General features: G+C 35.2%; 1 protein-coding gene across 7 annotated transcripts in view; it reads left to right on the forward strand.

Annotated features, from left to right (window-relative positions):
• Nucleotides 1-10,851, forward strand: part of LOC120626602 — a 71,561-nt gene extending 60,710 nt beyond the window's left edge. For 6 of the 7 annotated variants that reach the window (XM_039894229.1, XM_039894179.1, XM_039894212.1 and 3 more), the window contains exons 2-3: nucleotides 7,484-7,609; nucleotides 10,093-10,851. In XM_039894229.1, coding sequence (XP_039750163.1) covers nucleotides 7,484-7,609; nucleotides 10,093-10,331 — 365 coding nt within the window. In that variant the 3' untranslated portion in view covers nucleotides 10,332-10,851. Of the gene's footprint in view, nucleotides 1-6,216; nucleotides 6,445-7,483; nucleotides 7,610-10,092 lie in introns of those variants that run through there. The other variant, XM_039894191.1, reaches the window with a different exon arrangement.
• Nucleotides 10,852-16,839: the final 5,988 nt, after the last annotated feature.

Here is a 16,839-nt window from a genome sequence, read left to right on the forward strand (position 1 = left end):
GTGGTTTAAGAATTAATGAAGAAGTGATTATAGTGTTTAACAATGCCGCCTTATGGTCATCCCAATTACGACTTTCCTGAATATGAAGAGGGGTATGAGATCGATAAAGAAGAAGCGGGTGTGGACCAAGTTACCTTATGGTACTTGGTGGTTTTGGTGTCTATGCTCCTCATATGGATGATTATTTTCTTCTGTTTACGGATTCTGACGTTAAGTATGTATTTTCAAACTGTACAACCTTGAATTAACGTTTATACATCAATTATGAAGCTATGGTAATAGCCTGAGCATGAAGCAGTGATAGTTTGGCGGCCGAGTGGCGCAGTGGGCAACGACCCTGCTTTCTGAGTCCAAGGTCGTGGGTTCGATTCCCACAACTGGAAAATGTTTGTGTGATGAACATGAATGTTTTTCAGTGTTTGGGTGTTTAGCTGTATATTATAAGTATTTATGTGTATTTTATTCATAAAAATATATTCATCAGCTATCTCAGTACCCATAACACAAGCTACGCTTACTTTGGGGCTAGATGGCGATGTGTGTATTGTCGTAGTATGTTTATTTATTATTATTTATTTATTTATAGCGCATTGGGTTGGACCTCGACTTCACTTTCGAGGGGCCGAGTTCGTATCCCAGCACGCACCTATAATTTTTCTTAGTTATTTACTTCACCGGCGAAGGAAAATATCGTGAGGAAATCTGCATGCCAGAGTCCTACATAATGTTCTCAAAGGTGTGTGGCGTCCTCCAATTTGCACTGGGCCAGCGTGGTGGACTACGGGCTTAACCTCTTTTCATTGTGGAAGGAGACCCGTGTTCTGTAGTGGGCCGGTAATGTGATGATGTGATGATAATAGCCTGGTGGTCAGAACTACGGTCTCTCTATCACGGGGACCGAGTTCGATTCCGGTCCACACCAGTAACTTTTTGGAGTAATGTGCAAATCATACTTTTGTTACACTGCATTGAAATGTAAAATAGAGTTATCTATGGATAAAAGATATAATTTTTTTTCAATATGTTAACGACTTCAAAGATACAATGCTGTGAAAACCCCCTTTTTAGAGGGTCGGTACTAAGCCTTCACTATAAGCAATTTATATAACTTGCTTTAACGGGGAAGGGAAGAGTCGTTAGGAAACCTGCATGACTGAGAGTTCTCCACAATGGTCCCAAAGGCATGTGAAATCTACTAATCCACATTTGGCTGGTGACCTAATCCCTTCTTATTTTGAAGACTCGTGCCCAGTAGTGAGCCGGTTGATGACTTTTAAATTTATGTCTTGATAAAATACATTTTCGAGCGCTTGGTATTGAAATATAACTTAATCTAAATACCTATTTTGGAATTAGATTTCACATCGAATATCCTATTGTATATTTATGTAACGTGTATCGAATTCGGTAATAGGATACGACTGCCAAACGATAGAGACATGTGATAGACATTATTAAAAGATTTTATACATTGCTGAAGAATTTAAATTAAATATCTAAAGTCACCAAGATGTGCCCCGCTCATAGCCACTTCAGCTTCGCCTCTTGTTGGGCTATATCGGCACTCTGGTTCTTCTGTGACTCCTCATTCCTGGACTGGATTTAATGGACGTCGGTATCCCAAGTTGCTTCAATGTCAACTCAGCGTTGGTAGCCCCCCGAACGAGACACGATTTCGGAACTAGGGAGTTCCGAAATTCAGGGCTAAGGGCCGCTTCTTTCCTGTGGCCCCAGCGACTTGATGTCGTGTCTCGTTTGGATACCAACGCTGCGTTTACCGGTGCGGGTTCAACATTGAAGCAACGAAAAAAGACCTGTCATTAGGGAATCTAAAAATTCTATTTGAGATTTTTAAGCAAGAGTGAATTTATTAAAATTTGTCATAGCAACGGTAACTTACAAATAAATTTACGTGAAAAATGCAACACTTTCAATGAAAGCTATTGAAAATTTTAAGCTAATCTTAGGGCCTGTACACACCACATATTTAAATGTTTTAGAAACGTGCGTCAACAGTGCGCTTTGACGAACGTTTCAGTTTGTTGTGGTGTGTATTAAACAAACGCATGTCATTTCTGGCCGACCGATGCCATCTTGCTACTGTTGACGATGTTCTGCTTAAAAACGTGATATGTCAGCCCGTTCGTATCGATACACAGGCATTTGCATGGCTTATGTATCGATTCAAACGTGTATTTGAGTTTATACAGGATGTGCGTATCGCGACAGTACCGCTATAAACGGGCGCCGTTTGCGCGTTTGAAACCGTTCTGTGCTCAGGCCCTTAAATTCTCCTCCCTCATTTTATCACATTTGATATCATATGATAGCAAGTCACATGACTAATATTTAATATATTCGACCCTTATTAGTAGTCAAGACTTCACAAACAACAATACTACAATCAATCCAATCCTTACTAATATTATAAATGGTGAAGTGTTTTTGTTTGTTTGTCCATAAAACGCCTTAAGCTATTACATTTATTTACCGTTAACACGCTTTAGTTATAAGTTGCTATTAATTTACTTCAGGCATTATGGACGTAGATAACAAAAGTGTTGAATCTAAAATTAAAAGACATTACAAAGACCATTCCAACCAACCAACCAACAAAAAATCAATAATCATTTTAAAATAATTGATTTTTTTTCGCTTATTTAACTTATGTTGATAAATGAAACTTTTATATTATAGTTTTATTTTATAGTATTTTAATTAATTTGTGTAAAACGCTACGTATTTATCTTAGTGCCTTATAAAAAAATAACAGCAAATATGCGCTTAGAGGTTTGTGGAATAAATTAATTGGCACAGAGCACGTGTCTCCTATCAGAATATGAAGGTTTAGGTTTACTTCACCATGCCAGCCTAGTGCTAATTGGTAGACTTCATACTTAAGAACATTATGGAGAGTTCTCAGGTATGCAGGTTTCCCCTCTATGTTTTCCTTTACCTTTAGAGCAAGTGATATTTAATTTCCTAAAAGGTAAATTATAACGCTGAATATACTGAAAATTCTTATGTTAGAATTATACTTATGGTCTTCATTTAAAATGCTTATCTATATGGCTCACTCGGTCATGCTGTATTTAAGGGATTAGTAGGTCGATTTTGATCATTACAATATTATCATTACTTACAATAAAGCTGAAGTAATGTTTTTGCTTTATTCGGCTTACTCTACTTTATCTAAAAATCTTTGTTGCAATTTGATAGCCCAACTCTTGAGTATACCTACGCTATTTTCTATCAGGCTACAATTTAGGTACATAGCAAACGAAGTATTCGCGCAGTTGGGCGGTGTGACTAGAACTCGGGCTATGTTGCATGGAATAGCAATTTGTTTGGGAAAAAAATTCTTATGCGATATGGTCGGGGTCACAGAGAACTTGTAGTATTATGTAAACGGTATAAAATCTTGAGTATTTATATTAACGCTGGAAACAAGCCACAGGACCCAGGATTATAGAGCTCCCTAGAAATGATCTCACACGATTGACGTCCCGAAGTGGACGGCAGTCGTTTGAATTGATGATGATTAATATCAAATTTCTTTAAGGTTTTGGATATTACACAATATTATGGGACACTGATATGATGAAAAAGTCTTCCAGCCAAACTCGATTAGATAGAGAAAAAAAGTTTAAAGTTCATAATATTTACTTTCATAATTAAGCCTGGTAGGTAGTTCATGATAAAAGTGACGTCAAACTTACACTCATACGATTCCCGAATCTTATTATTTACGTCACTTATTGGTCACCGTCACCTCTTAGAAGACGATATGTTAATTGAGTCAAAATGTATTGTTATAATAATATTTTTGTTATCTATACTTATAAAACTGTAACTGGAAGATTTCTATACATTTAAAAATTTTGACCATGGGGTGCTTTATAATCGATACTGAGTCCAAAACAGATTTTTATTTAATTTTTGTCTGTCTGTCTGTCCGGGCATCAAGCGAAAACTACTCAACGGATTTAAATAAAATTTGGTATAGTAGTAGCTGATATTTCGGGTCAACATATAGGATACCTTTTATCCCGATAACCAATAAGTTTCCTCCAGGAAACGGAATGAAAATTTATATATATTATTTTATCGATAATTTTACGTCATAGCTCCGTGAACCGATTTTAATAATATTTTTTTTATTTCAAAGTGTAACATGTAGTGTCTAATTTTAAATAACAGCAAGTAGCAAGGCAAATGGGGAAACGATCGAACACATGCGTACCACACTACTTAATATTTTATAAATGCGAAAATTTGTGAGGGTGGATGTATAGATGTATGTTTTTATGTATGTATCAACTAAAATAATTACAACTTACTAACTCAGTATACAACGTAAAATAATAGTAGGAATTAGCTACGATTATTTTACGTGGTATACTGAGCTAGTCACGATGATTACGATGATAGCATCACATCTATCATAGCATCTCGATTGACGCATACGCGAATGAAGTCGCGAGGGTCCACTGGTATAAAAATAATATTACAAAAACAAAATGTAATTTCGTGAGAAATTATGTAAAAACTTTCTACGTAGGTTCCCGCAAAAGGAGCGCTGACCGCTTAAGTACGAGTACGTAGAAGGCATCTTACGTAATTGTTTTCAAATATGAGGTGAATAAGATGTTTTGTGCAAAATTTATAGTTTTTGTGAGAGATAGTATGTTAACGCTGGTAAAGTTAGTTACTTAATGCATTAATTTAATATAATAATTTAGCCTGATTGTGGTACACTTGTAGTGACTATTTAAAAAGGTTGGTTAGGCTTTTAAGATACTTGTAATGTCAACATAATATATACTTTTCTTTATTTTATGCCAAAATTTTAATAGATTACTAGGAAACATTCTTCGAATTCTCGTTATAGATAAATTAGTACTTTTACCTATCGAGAAAATTTTACTGAATTGTTTTAAGTGGATTACCATCTCGTCAGAATTATTTAATATGTTCAAGGTTTTTAATGTGAAGAACTTCCTAATATATAGTTAAATAGTTAAGGTTATTTAACCTCCTACCTATTTTACAGGAATTCATTTAGATTTCTTACTTCAACTGTCAACACCAATCAAAATCACTGACACCTGTTAATAATTATTACCTAAGTAGAGGAGTTCGTAAACTAAGCTTTATAATTACACTTATTTGCATAGAATTATATAAATCTTCCACTGTTCACGTCGATTCACAGCGATCTTTTTACCTGCCATGACCATTATTCTGATACGTTTGTGTTACAAATGTTGAGTGTACTTCAAATAATCTAACTTTAATCATCCATTTGTTGGTATCGCGGAAGTAGGTATATAGAGTGTGTAGTGACTAAACAGTACCGTTGGGTATAAATGGTGATAAATTAGGTTTAATAGTTATTATGCACTAGTTAACTAGGTAACTAATTTCTTCTTGATACTTAAAAATTGCTCAGTATGATACTTAAAAATGGCAAATACTTAAGATATATATTATATATATTTATTTAAGAATTGACATATTTATTTCATAGGTATTTGTATATATGCACCCCCAAACTATTTTCTGTATTTGTTTTCTTCGCCATTGGTTGCTTGGAAGAAATCGCTATGAAGCGATAAGGCCGCCAAATTGTATACGTTGTTTTGTTATACCTAGTTTTTATGTACTTTTTGTGCAATAAATTGATTGATTGATAATTTCAAAAGCACTTTAGTTTTCTTTTTTTGTGACTTTTTTATTAGAATGCTAGAAATAGGCTATATTACTCTTGATATTTCATATTCTGTGGCAAACGCCTAACTATTTCAGATTATTTTTAAATTATAAAGTAATGTAGGGCTGTATTGATGTCAGATAACATGAAAAACTCGGTCACTATTAAATACCAGTAAACTCACACCAAAATAAAAACCGACGAAACTGCTTTTAACCCGCTTTACCTAACAGATTTGAAAAGTAATTTAGGCTCCTACATACGTCATCAACGTACCTAAAGAACTGTTTAGTAATCCATTTGATTGCATGTAATCTCGCAGATAAAACCTTACACTATACATATTATCATTGTTTATATAAACACATTTATAACAAGCGGGTTTATTTCTACGATAAACGCCGTAAAGTACGCGTGTAAAGTATAACTTATATTTTTTAAACGTGAGAGGTGATAACGTTACTTTAAAACCGATATGGTATAAAAAAGTGAGTCTTTAAAGCGATTTTTCGCAAAAAAAAAAGTATATCGTGTGTATTCAGTTTTAATCATTAAAATAAAAATGGAAACTAATTTCAATGGATCTGTAAACCCCATAGTTTGTGTTGACTGTGATAAAGACAATAATAGTAATGAGCCTTTTATAAGTTTCGTCTGGTATATAACGTTGTCGTGTGTGTGTTTTGTGGTAGTTATTATATTAATGGCCGTTGGAAGATTATTGCAAATAGGTACGATGTTTGAAACGAACTTTTTTATTTAATTTAAAAAGAAAAAACACATGCTCCTTAGTTGTGTTTTTTTCTGTATTTGCAATAAAAACTTTAATTTATCTATCTATCTTGTTCATGGTACATTTGTTTACGTATTGGAGATACAACTAATAAGCTGTAGGAATACTTACTGGTTAAATTATTATAAAATAACATATTAGTTCAAATGCACTAAATGAAATTCCTATATAATATACTTCCCTTTAAATGGATTGGAGTCAATCTAACATGAGTACATATAAATACTTGTACTATTAAATAACGCTATTAGTAAACTAACATCGAGTTAAGAAAAGGTTCTCAATAATAAGCATAGATTGACCAATGGTTGAAAACTGTTCGCCTAGCACAGAAAATATCAATGTCCCAGCCGCTCCTGTAAAACAAAAACTTCTAAAAGATATTAACACAGTTATTGCTATTGAAAACTATAAGGCAACACGCTAGTTATTTATTTTAACTGGATAATATACTATCCCGCAAATACCTAGATATTCATCTACCAAAGCTGTTTACAATGTCGGCCTATGCTGGTTTGGTACCCTCGAACACAAAATTAAGAACATACACTATACGACTAATATTGAAAAATCAAAAACCACTCCACTTTAGTATTGTTTCACGAACATACGGTTAGTCACTTCATACCATTTAGCAGTTGGCAGTAATCATTTTACCTGTAACGTCCTAAACGTTTACCATAAAATAGAAGAATGGGGAAAAGTTTGTGAGATAGAAACATTCCGCGGGTGTGAAGCGTGAAGGCGTTTTCACTGTTTTTGGACACAATGCATGTAATAATGGCTGAATGAGGGTTCTGTAGGTATTTTCTTAATTCTGTGCCCTCAAACTTATTTACGCGTGCATTAAAATATAGCTGTTGAGATTTTATTTTATTATTTTGACACTTAAGCATCTGGATAGTACCTAAACACCCTATGTTTTGTTTTTACAACTGTTGTTGACGTAAATGACACTTTATTCCCGTTGTTTTCAGGACAAAAGACGCGCACCACGCAGCAGAGGCGAACGTTCATTGCACCTCGGCAGCGGCCGTCGGTGTCGCACGCAGAGCCTACTATATACGTCAGCCCAGCCAATTTGCCCCCACCGCCCAAATATGGTAAGCATTCTTTTATTGGGTCTGTGTAAAATTATAAAATATATCTAAGGTTTTATAAATTTTATCCTTACCCGGGATGTATTCCCGGGTAAAGTAAAGACGCAATTCAAGTCAAAATGAAGACGTACTTACAAAAAAAGTATTCCGCTGGCTGGGAGCCTAGTTTCCGCGGATCGAATTGAGTTTTTTATTTGGATGGAACGAAATACGGAACTAATTGCCTAAACTTCTGACATTCTCCTACGATGTAGTGGCGACTGTCCCTGAGCTGGTGGACACGATTCCCTCGGTGGGGTAAAAATTTTGAGGCATTACTGTGAAGAAGGCCTCAGTACTAGCCCAGAGTTTGGAAATTTGTGCTGTACTTGAGAAAGCACGTTAAGCCGTCCGCCCTAGTTATACAGATACTTGTGATAATTATCGTTTTAGCCTGCCAAAGCACAATAAACCAGCGTTTATTTAAATCATAGGGAATATTAGACCCATTTTCCCATATTATTTAAATGAAGAAAGTTTTGACTTTAATTTTGATATAGGAGGCCTGAACTTACCCCGCAGTAGGATGTAGGATGATAGTAGGCTGAATATGAAGATGATAATAAGTGCCAAGATAATTATAAATAATGACATGAATCTTATGCTAGGCCAAGTATCAAATAAACGAATTATTGTACGAGATAATTGTCACCATTGGCGTGCTTATAACTAGATTTAATTGGATAAGTGCTGTATAACATTATTACTCAATACTTCAAAGCACTTTGTAATATTTAAAATAGATTGTGTAACACAAAGTGGGACTGATAAGGAAATGTCACCAGCAACTTTAATATTTGAAATAAGACTACTCAGTAGAAGTTCATGTGAATCTCGCAAGGCTAAAAACGTAGACGATGCTGCGTTTATATACAATCGTTATATGAAGCCTTTATTATTGTTCCACTACTGGGTATAAAATTCAAAATTCAAAATTCATTTATTTCACGTAGGCCTAATATAAGCACTTTTGAAACTTCAAGTCTGTCTGTTTGTAGTGACTCTACCACCGGTTCGAAAGGCAGATTCTACCGAGAAGAAGCCGGCAAGAAACTCAGCAGTTGCTCTTTTCCAAGATCAACAATTTACATTTTACATTTTAACATTCATGTTTCTATCTTGTGATATATGAAAGCGGAGCCGGATGCTTCCAAGCAACCTTGTCATTAATAAATTTATCAATTGTATAGTAACTTCGCTGTAATAAATGTGTTTTAACATATTCTTAAAACTTATGCATTGGTAGGTCCAAAATTGCCTTAGGAATCATATTATAAAAGCGTAGGTATACTCAATCCCACAAATGACATCTGTACCTTTCGCAGACGATATGCATAATTAATGACAATTTCTTGTAAGTCGACTGTTTATATCCACTTTTTGTTTATAAAGACTAATACGAGTATGTTGTCTTACAAATACTATATTGTTATAAATATATTGTGAAGCTACAGTAAGTATACCTATTTCTTTAAACTTCTCACGGAGGGATTTAAGTTTTAAATATATTGATCGTACAGCTCTTTTCTGCAATATAAAAAAGAGCTGTACGATCGACGATGTACATTTCTTTTATATCATTAGGGAGGAAAATAGAGTTAAGAATAATCACGCTACACCAATACTGGTTTGCGGTCTCAGGTAGCCTGTAGCAATCTTAAGAATTAATAAATATTTTAAGATAGTAGCTAATCAAATGATTATGTGTGTCTCGTGCCCCCAACTGACGCACTTTGTAGTTTAACACCAATCAGTCGGTGCAATTTTATTTGTTCAATGGCTCAGTCTATACACACATGCTGGGTTAAATAACTAACAAAGTTTCAAATTAGTCATCATCTTCATCATTTTAAGCACGCCATCTTACTCTATTGCTTCTGAGCTGCGTCCAGTTCTGCAGCCTTTACGATATCATCCCTCCATTGAGCCGGTGGTCGGTCGATGTTTCTGTTTCCAATGCGCGGTTACCAATCTATAATCACTCTGCTCCACCGCCCATCCTTTTTACGAAATATGTGGCCCACCCACCTCAGTCAGTGATTCCAGTTCGGTTTCTGATCTCTACGTTGGGAACCTTATCTAATAGAAACAATCCGAACATCGCTCTTTCCATTGCACGCTGAACAACTTTGAGCCGGCGTATCACCTTCTTTATAAAGGTCCGCATCACTGCTCCATATGTCATAGTGGTGACCACTTCTTTGACTTTACAATGAATAATTGTTAAGTGACACACAATAATTGAGCAGAAGTGTTTTTCACTTATAACTACCTAACTTATAACCTGTAAAAGGGTTGATGAAATTTTTAATTAAACCATACAGATTCGCCTGTTTTTCGCGGAGTATAGCAAATTAACCTTAATTTTCATAATTTATCATAGATTTCCGCAATGTAACGCCTGCTTCTATCCAAACATTAACATATTTGTATTTTCTTAATTACAGAGGCGATGGCACCACCCAGCTACGAAGAAGTGGTTGGCATCCACTATCCAAACTACCAGCCCCCGGTCCAACCGATCACGCAGCCGATTACCACTGCGTTAGCTCAGAGCTCGAATTCGGCAGATAACGTTACACATATCGAGAGCCAAACCAACGCTAGTATCGTTCCCAGTAACGTTATACCATCTACCGTTATGACTATTACAAATGAAAGAACAGTTGTCACATCTTCTTCATGATTAAACCGAGTGTATTAGATTTCAAAATATTAATCGACCAGTACTGCTGGTTTGGCAATGCATTTATGAAGTTTGTAGGGTAAATAAAGGCTATGGTTAGTACTGATATGTGATTTGTACGCTAGATTGGAGCTGTTTTTCAGTACTCTGACTACTATTAAGTTTAAAGTTGACATAATCAAATTTTCCTTTTTTCATAGACCTTTTAAATTCCGGTAGGAGAGAACTGTAGCAATTAAGTTTGTCAAAACTTATTTTTTTAAATAAGGAAAGTTAGGTTCATGGCATAAAAGATAGTAGTGATAATAGAAACAACTAACCGATTAGAATCGTACAAATGTCATACGGAGTACCAACGGCATAAAAAGACGGAAGTTTAACGTTTTTATGGCGAGTAGTAACGTGTATAGTGCGCATAAGACTGGTAGATCACAGGTACGCAGTCAAATTGAATTCGTAAACATTTATATGTCTACTATATTACATTTAGATACACGCTTTAAATAATTTGCGCCTTTAAAATTTTTTTTTCGTCTGATCATAGCCTATGAATTCATAACACAGTACTAGATGAGTCATAAAGATAATGTAATAATTTTAACACGAGATGTCTACTTGAGTTTGACTTAAAATGTTTTCTACTAACAATATTTATTTTCCATTTTACAGTTACTTACTAAATGGCGAAACCAATAATCAAATTCAAATAGCCTTCTTTCCTCTTTTGTATCAAGATCTCCATATATTTTACATCCACCCGTAGATCGATATCGATTTTTTAAAACTGTTTATTTGCTGAAGAGCATTCCCCAAATTTTCCACATATTTCAGTACAGAGCAGTATTTTTATTAATTAAAAAGTTTTTTATAATGTGGAACAATAACGTTATAAGAACGTTACTGTGACGTTAAATTTAAGAACGATTTGAACACGGACAAATGCAATATAAATTAAATGAGATTTTGTAATAATTTTCAGTCTTTTATCGAGGACGTAAGACTGACTCTTATTACTTGTAATGTTATTTAAGTAAGTATATAATAATAACTGACATGTGAACTGACTGTGAAAAATATTACGTATTACTTATATGTTAATTGTTAACTATGTAAAAAATTTAAATATTTTATTATTAAAAAATATATTTTAAAACAAGTACTTATAAGGATTCCCTTCTTTTATTTCACACACACAAAAAAGTCAAATTATTGAGTGTGAGTTAAAAAAAAATTTTTCCCCATTCGCTCGATAATGCGTTATTATACAAAAACCTATTATCTAAGGGTAAAGTACGACAATAGAAGAACTAGAGCTATCGACGATTGCGAGTCGCGAAGCTGTGTGTACAGTGTATGAAAGTTCCGTGTAAACGGAAGTGGCAATGGGCGGCGCACATAGGTCGGAGAACCGATAGACAATGGGGTCTTAAGGTGCTGGAATGGCGACCCCACACCGGTAAACGCAGCGAAAGTCAGCCCCCAACGAGGTGGACAGATTAGTCGCTGGGAGCCTCTGGAATCAAGCGGCCCAGGATCGTGGATTTTGGAACTCCCTACAGAAGACCTATGTCCAACAGTGGACGTCATCCGGTTGTATTGATGATGATGAAATGAGTAGGGCAATATATTATTTATAGACTAAGTGGGATTGTAATATTGTTCCAAAATCCATTACACCTGTTGGTTGTGTGTGTTTATGTGCTTGGAATTAGAGAGCATCCTGCATCCGAAGATAATTCTGTTTTTGCTGATATCGTCAATTTCACTTTAACGAATGGTTCATTCACCAGAGTCCTTGAAGAAACGAAAATGTTACTTTTACTTTATATATTTATCTGCTCTTGCTACGCTCGTGAGTTTCTGTTAAATCCCTTGTTACGCTTGATATTTGTCAGATCGGTTTATCAATTCAATATAGACATCAGTAAATCCTTGCGCCTACCCAAGTTGGTAACTGGATGGGTGAATTGGGGAGTTCTAATTTTACTTTTAACTTTTCTTTCGTTCTTTGTGCTGCCAGACCCGGTTATCATCACTAACGACTTTTTTTTTCTTTTTTTGTTTTAATTGCCGGATCAAGCGGACCTAGCCTACCCTTTGTTTAGTGGAAAACCATCGCATATAGAAGTGCAACCCTACGCAGGGCAGGGATCGCGTTTTGCAACGCACCCTGTGCAATCAAAGATGTAAAAATTCAAAAAATAAAAAAAAAACATTTAATTCAAGTAGGCCTATATAAGCTCTTTTGAAAAGTCAAGTCTGCCTGTTTGTAGTGACTCTACCACCGGTTCGGAAGGCAGATTCTACCGAGAAGAAGCCGGCAAGAAACTCAGCAGTTGCTCTTCCAACGTCATAAGAATCATGACCCTGTAATTATACCACACAACCAGACCCTTCAAACTAGACACCCGGTTTCCCGCACGAGCTCTGTCACCAAAAACTCTACTACTACTAACATAATGTTAGGTATGATGTTACTAATAGATATTGCAGCAAAGAGTACAAATACAGCATAGCAAAATCATTGTTATTACATTTTGCTGATATCATTAGTCTATGACAGTTGTTTCAGTAAACATTAATTGAGTAACCCACTTCATTATCAAATCATTACCGAATCACCACAGGGCATAGGTCTCCTTTCCGATATGAGAACATTATTAACTCTCAGGCATGCAGGTTTCCTCATAATGGTTTCCTTCACATCACTTAAACTAAAAACGCACATCACTCCAAAAAGCATGGACGTTCGGGAAATTAAACTCGGCCCCCCCTTAAGCTAAACTCAAGTCCTGACTAGGTTATTCCCCTTTTTTTTGCTACCCAGCTTTTTACTGTAATGAATGAATAAATAATTTTTGTTAAATGTATGTTGAAATAATTTGTTACCTCTGGGAAATATATTTGTCAAGGATGATTTATTTATGGGTCCTACTTAACACAAACTTTGTGTTGATATTTGGCCAGTTAACGTTTATCTGCAACCACGTTAACATTTTTTATTTATTAAGTCAATTATTCACTATTTTCTTAGCACTTTAAAGAGTGAAATTCTGTGACCGCAATTAAAAAAAATATATTATGTTCATGTATATTACGATCCTGTCCTCGGCTGTCACATTAATCGCAGTCATTGTATATATTAACCGCAATTAAGTATTATCCGTGCCCATACACAACTATGCTTTTAAGATACGGAAGTACATATATTTTTTATCAACTGTTACTAACTTATGTGCGCTGATATGCATTTCCTTCCGTTCGGAAATCTGTAAAGAAATTATTGGAACCCTTGGTCAATTGGAAATAAAATGTAAACATATTTAGTATTCGAGAACAGTAGTGACGGCAAAGGGGAACGTCATGCCGGTTAGCGTGACGGCATACGAGTCTATGTTACTGCGAAGACGCGCTAGTCAATGTGATATGTGTCACATCAAAAATACACTATATGCATGTGTACTATATCCCTACCTTCTTACTGCACTTTGCTCTTTTCTTTGAATGAATTTTCGCATATCTTATATACTACTAAAAGCAAGCAGAAGAGTTTGTTTGTTTGTTTACTTGAACGCAATTAACCCAGGAACTTCTGGTCCGATTTGAATTGATCTTTCAGTGTTATGATAGCCCATTTATCGAGGTAAGCTATTATGTATCATCACGCTAAGACTAATAGCAGCATAGCATCAATGAAAATTGTTTTAAAATTTGTTTTTTTTTTCCTTTAAGAGCTTCAAACAGTTGTGATGAAATCATGTATGACAAAGTAGTTCCCCTATAAAAGTTCTAAATAAAAGTCCGAGACAGCACATATTTATACGAGGAAGGACCGCTAGTAAGTATATACCTAAAATTGTAAGGTTTCTCAGGATACATATTACATATGGATATATAAGTATATAAAAGAAGTCCGAATATTAATACGCTTTAGAATATTCCCATTGGAACTATGCCATTTTCAGGATGAGTAGCCTGGTATGTCACTCTTCGGACATGAGCACTATCAGAAATATTTAATAAATATTTATTGTTACAACTACCGTCTAATATAACTATGTAAATATTCTAGTTTGTAGTATATTGCTTAAATATGTATATACTTATATATATTATGTATATTATGTGTTTAGTATTAGAATTTATGAGTAAGTAGTTTATTATAATTATTTTGTACATCTATAAATATATATTTTTAAACTGAAATTGCTGCACCTACCCGTTCCTTCGTTTTTTTCCTAACGTCAAAGGTTGTCTGGAAGAGATCGTTTTAGTGATAAGACCGCCTTTGCACGCTCTATTTTATTTTCTAAGTTTCTTCTGTATTTGTGATTAATTTGTATAAAATGCGTGTGTGCAATAAAGACTTCAAACAAACAAACTAATGCGACCAACCAACCAATGATGACCAACGCGTCAGCCCGGGTCGTACACACCTTGTACTAAGAGAATGTAACACGCAGCAACGTCCTCAGTGCTACTACTACCATCTACTGCGATCACCGACACGTCTGCCCAGCGTGGTGATTATGGTCAAAGCTTCTCTTTGGGAGAGTCTTAACTCCAGCTGTGGACTGATATAGGCTATCGATGAACTGAAAATTTTTTTGTCAGATAAACGTCATAATATTACAATTTAACTATTTACGTATTCGATATATATATGGGTTCTATTCCCACTACTGGAAAATGTTTGTGTGATGTGTATGAATGTTTTTCAGTGTCTGGGTGTTTATGTATATTTTCTAAGTATTTATGTATGTCTAACTATCTATCTATGTTCTATAAATATAAAAGAGAAAGTGTGTGGGTATGTTCCGTATAGGCTCCGAAACGGCTGGACTGATTTCAATTAAACTTTCGGGAATCTCCAGATTGACCTGGCGAGTAATCCTGTAAAGTTTGGTGACGATCGGAGCACTCCTATTTTTGAACTGTCAAATACAGCTTTTATTTACTATGATGATATTCTATTGTTGGGTGTACATGGGTGTAGATAATAATTTTCACCCACTCGAGAAGAGAATAGAAGAGAATGAATTCGGAGAGAAATAAATAATTTAATATATAATGAGCCTTAAATTAAAAATTTAATGACTTAAGTTTATTGTTTAAATAAAATAAACCAAAATCTAGCCCGGCGAAGCGGGCTGGGCACATTAGTAATTAATAAAAATATTCATCAGGCATCTTAGTACCCATAACACAAGCTACGCTTACTTTGGGACTAGATGGCGATGTGTTTATTGTCGTAGTATATTTATTTATTTATTAATTTATAATCTAAACCCCCAGTGGGTTATCAATGTATGTTCTTCATTATTTTAATTAATATTCATAAAAACATGGCAGCAAATCTCAAGACACGAGTTCAATCTAACATAAGTGTGTTATGAATTAAGTAATTTAAATGGATCTGTGTGATTAAGTAATTTAGGTGCCAATCAATATGAATATTGATTGGATACCTCATGCACCTATTAAGAATTTAACTGTACCTATAGCAATATCTAATGAAATGCATTTTATCCATAGTAATAAAATAGTAATTACTTCTCACGAGGTAGGTATTTATTTCATCGGGCAAATAGCTTAGCGGCGCCCCGCGGTGTTACCCGCATTAAATATGTTGTCTGGTTTCTTTGTTAGGTTAGGTTAGGTTAGGTCAAGGAAGGACGATATTTGGTATCCTCTTTTTTTGTCAATCTCCATGGCGCAACGGTGAATGCTGTGAATTTAAGTAGGTAGTAGGGTCCCGGCTTTGACTCGCAGCAAGGACAATTTATCCTCAAGTATTCTCGCGCATTCCAGCTAATTCACGCGACTGCGCCTTTAGGGCGTCTAGTCTAGATCTATTACTTGACAAGAATGTTGACTTGGATCTTATTTTTATATCGCTCATTTGTGAGGCAGAAAAAAAAGAAAATGAGAAAAGGAAGACCTAATCGACCGCGTTCGCGCCACTTCCCGCGGATTCCACAGACGGCGCCGAAAGTAGCTACGGGCATTCTCGAGGATTCCACGGAAGGCGCGCGACCATTTTTGGCTCCTATTTTGTATACATATTATAACTATTGTCATACAGTACATTAGACTATGTACAATTTGGTTGAAAATTGAAAATAGTTGCTTCCATTCCATTCCGCGGCGGTATGAATCGAGCCTAACGGTTCTTGGACCGAACCGGAAATTAAACCTAGTCAGGTAAATACATAAACCGTCGCCGGAATAGCATAGTTTTTATATGTAAGGACAAGGTTAAATCGGACTCGGCTTGTAAAAAAAACTTGAACACCTCAAAATAAATAGAACGCCTTTATATATAATTACTTACTTTTATTTATAAACATGATAATTATGCATAGCAGGTATCCGATTACAACCTAGGGGGTCGTTGTTTTTACTATAATTAGTCACGCATAATTAAAATGTTATGAGTATTTATTGTTTAAAAGCGGTGGTAGCCTAGTGGGTAAGGGTTCGGATTTCCATTCGTTGAGACAGGGTT

Source organism: Pararge aegeria, chromosome 1 (assembly GCF_905163445.1).
Source record: "Pararge aegeria chromosome 1, ilParAegt1.1, whole genome shotgun sequence".
Classification (NCBI taxonomy): domain Eukaryota; kingdom Metazoa; phylum Arthropoda; class Insecta; order Lepidoptera; family Nymphalidae; genus Pararge; species Pararge aegeria.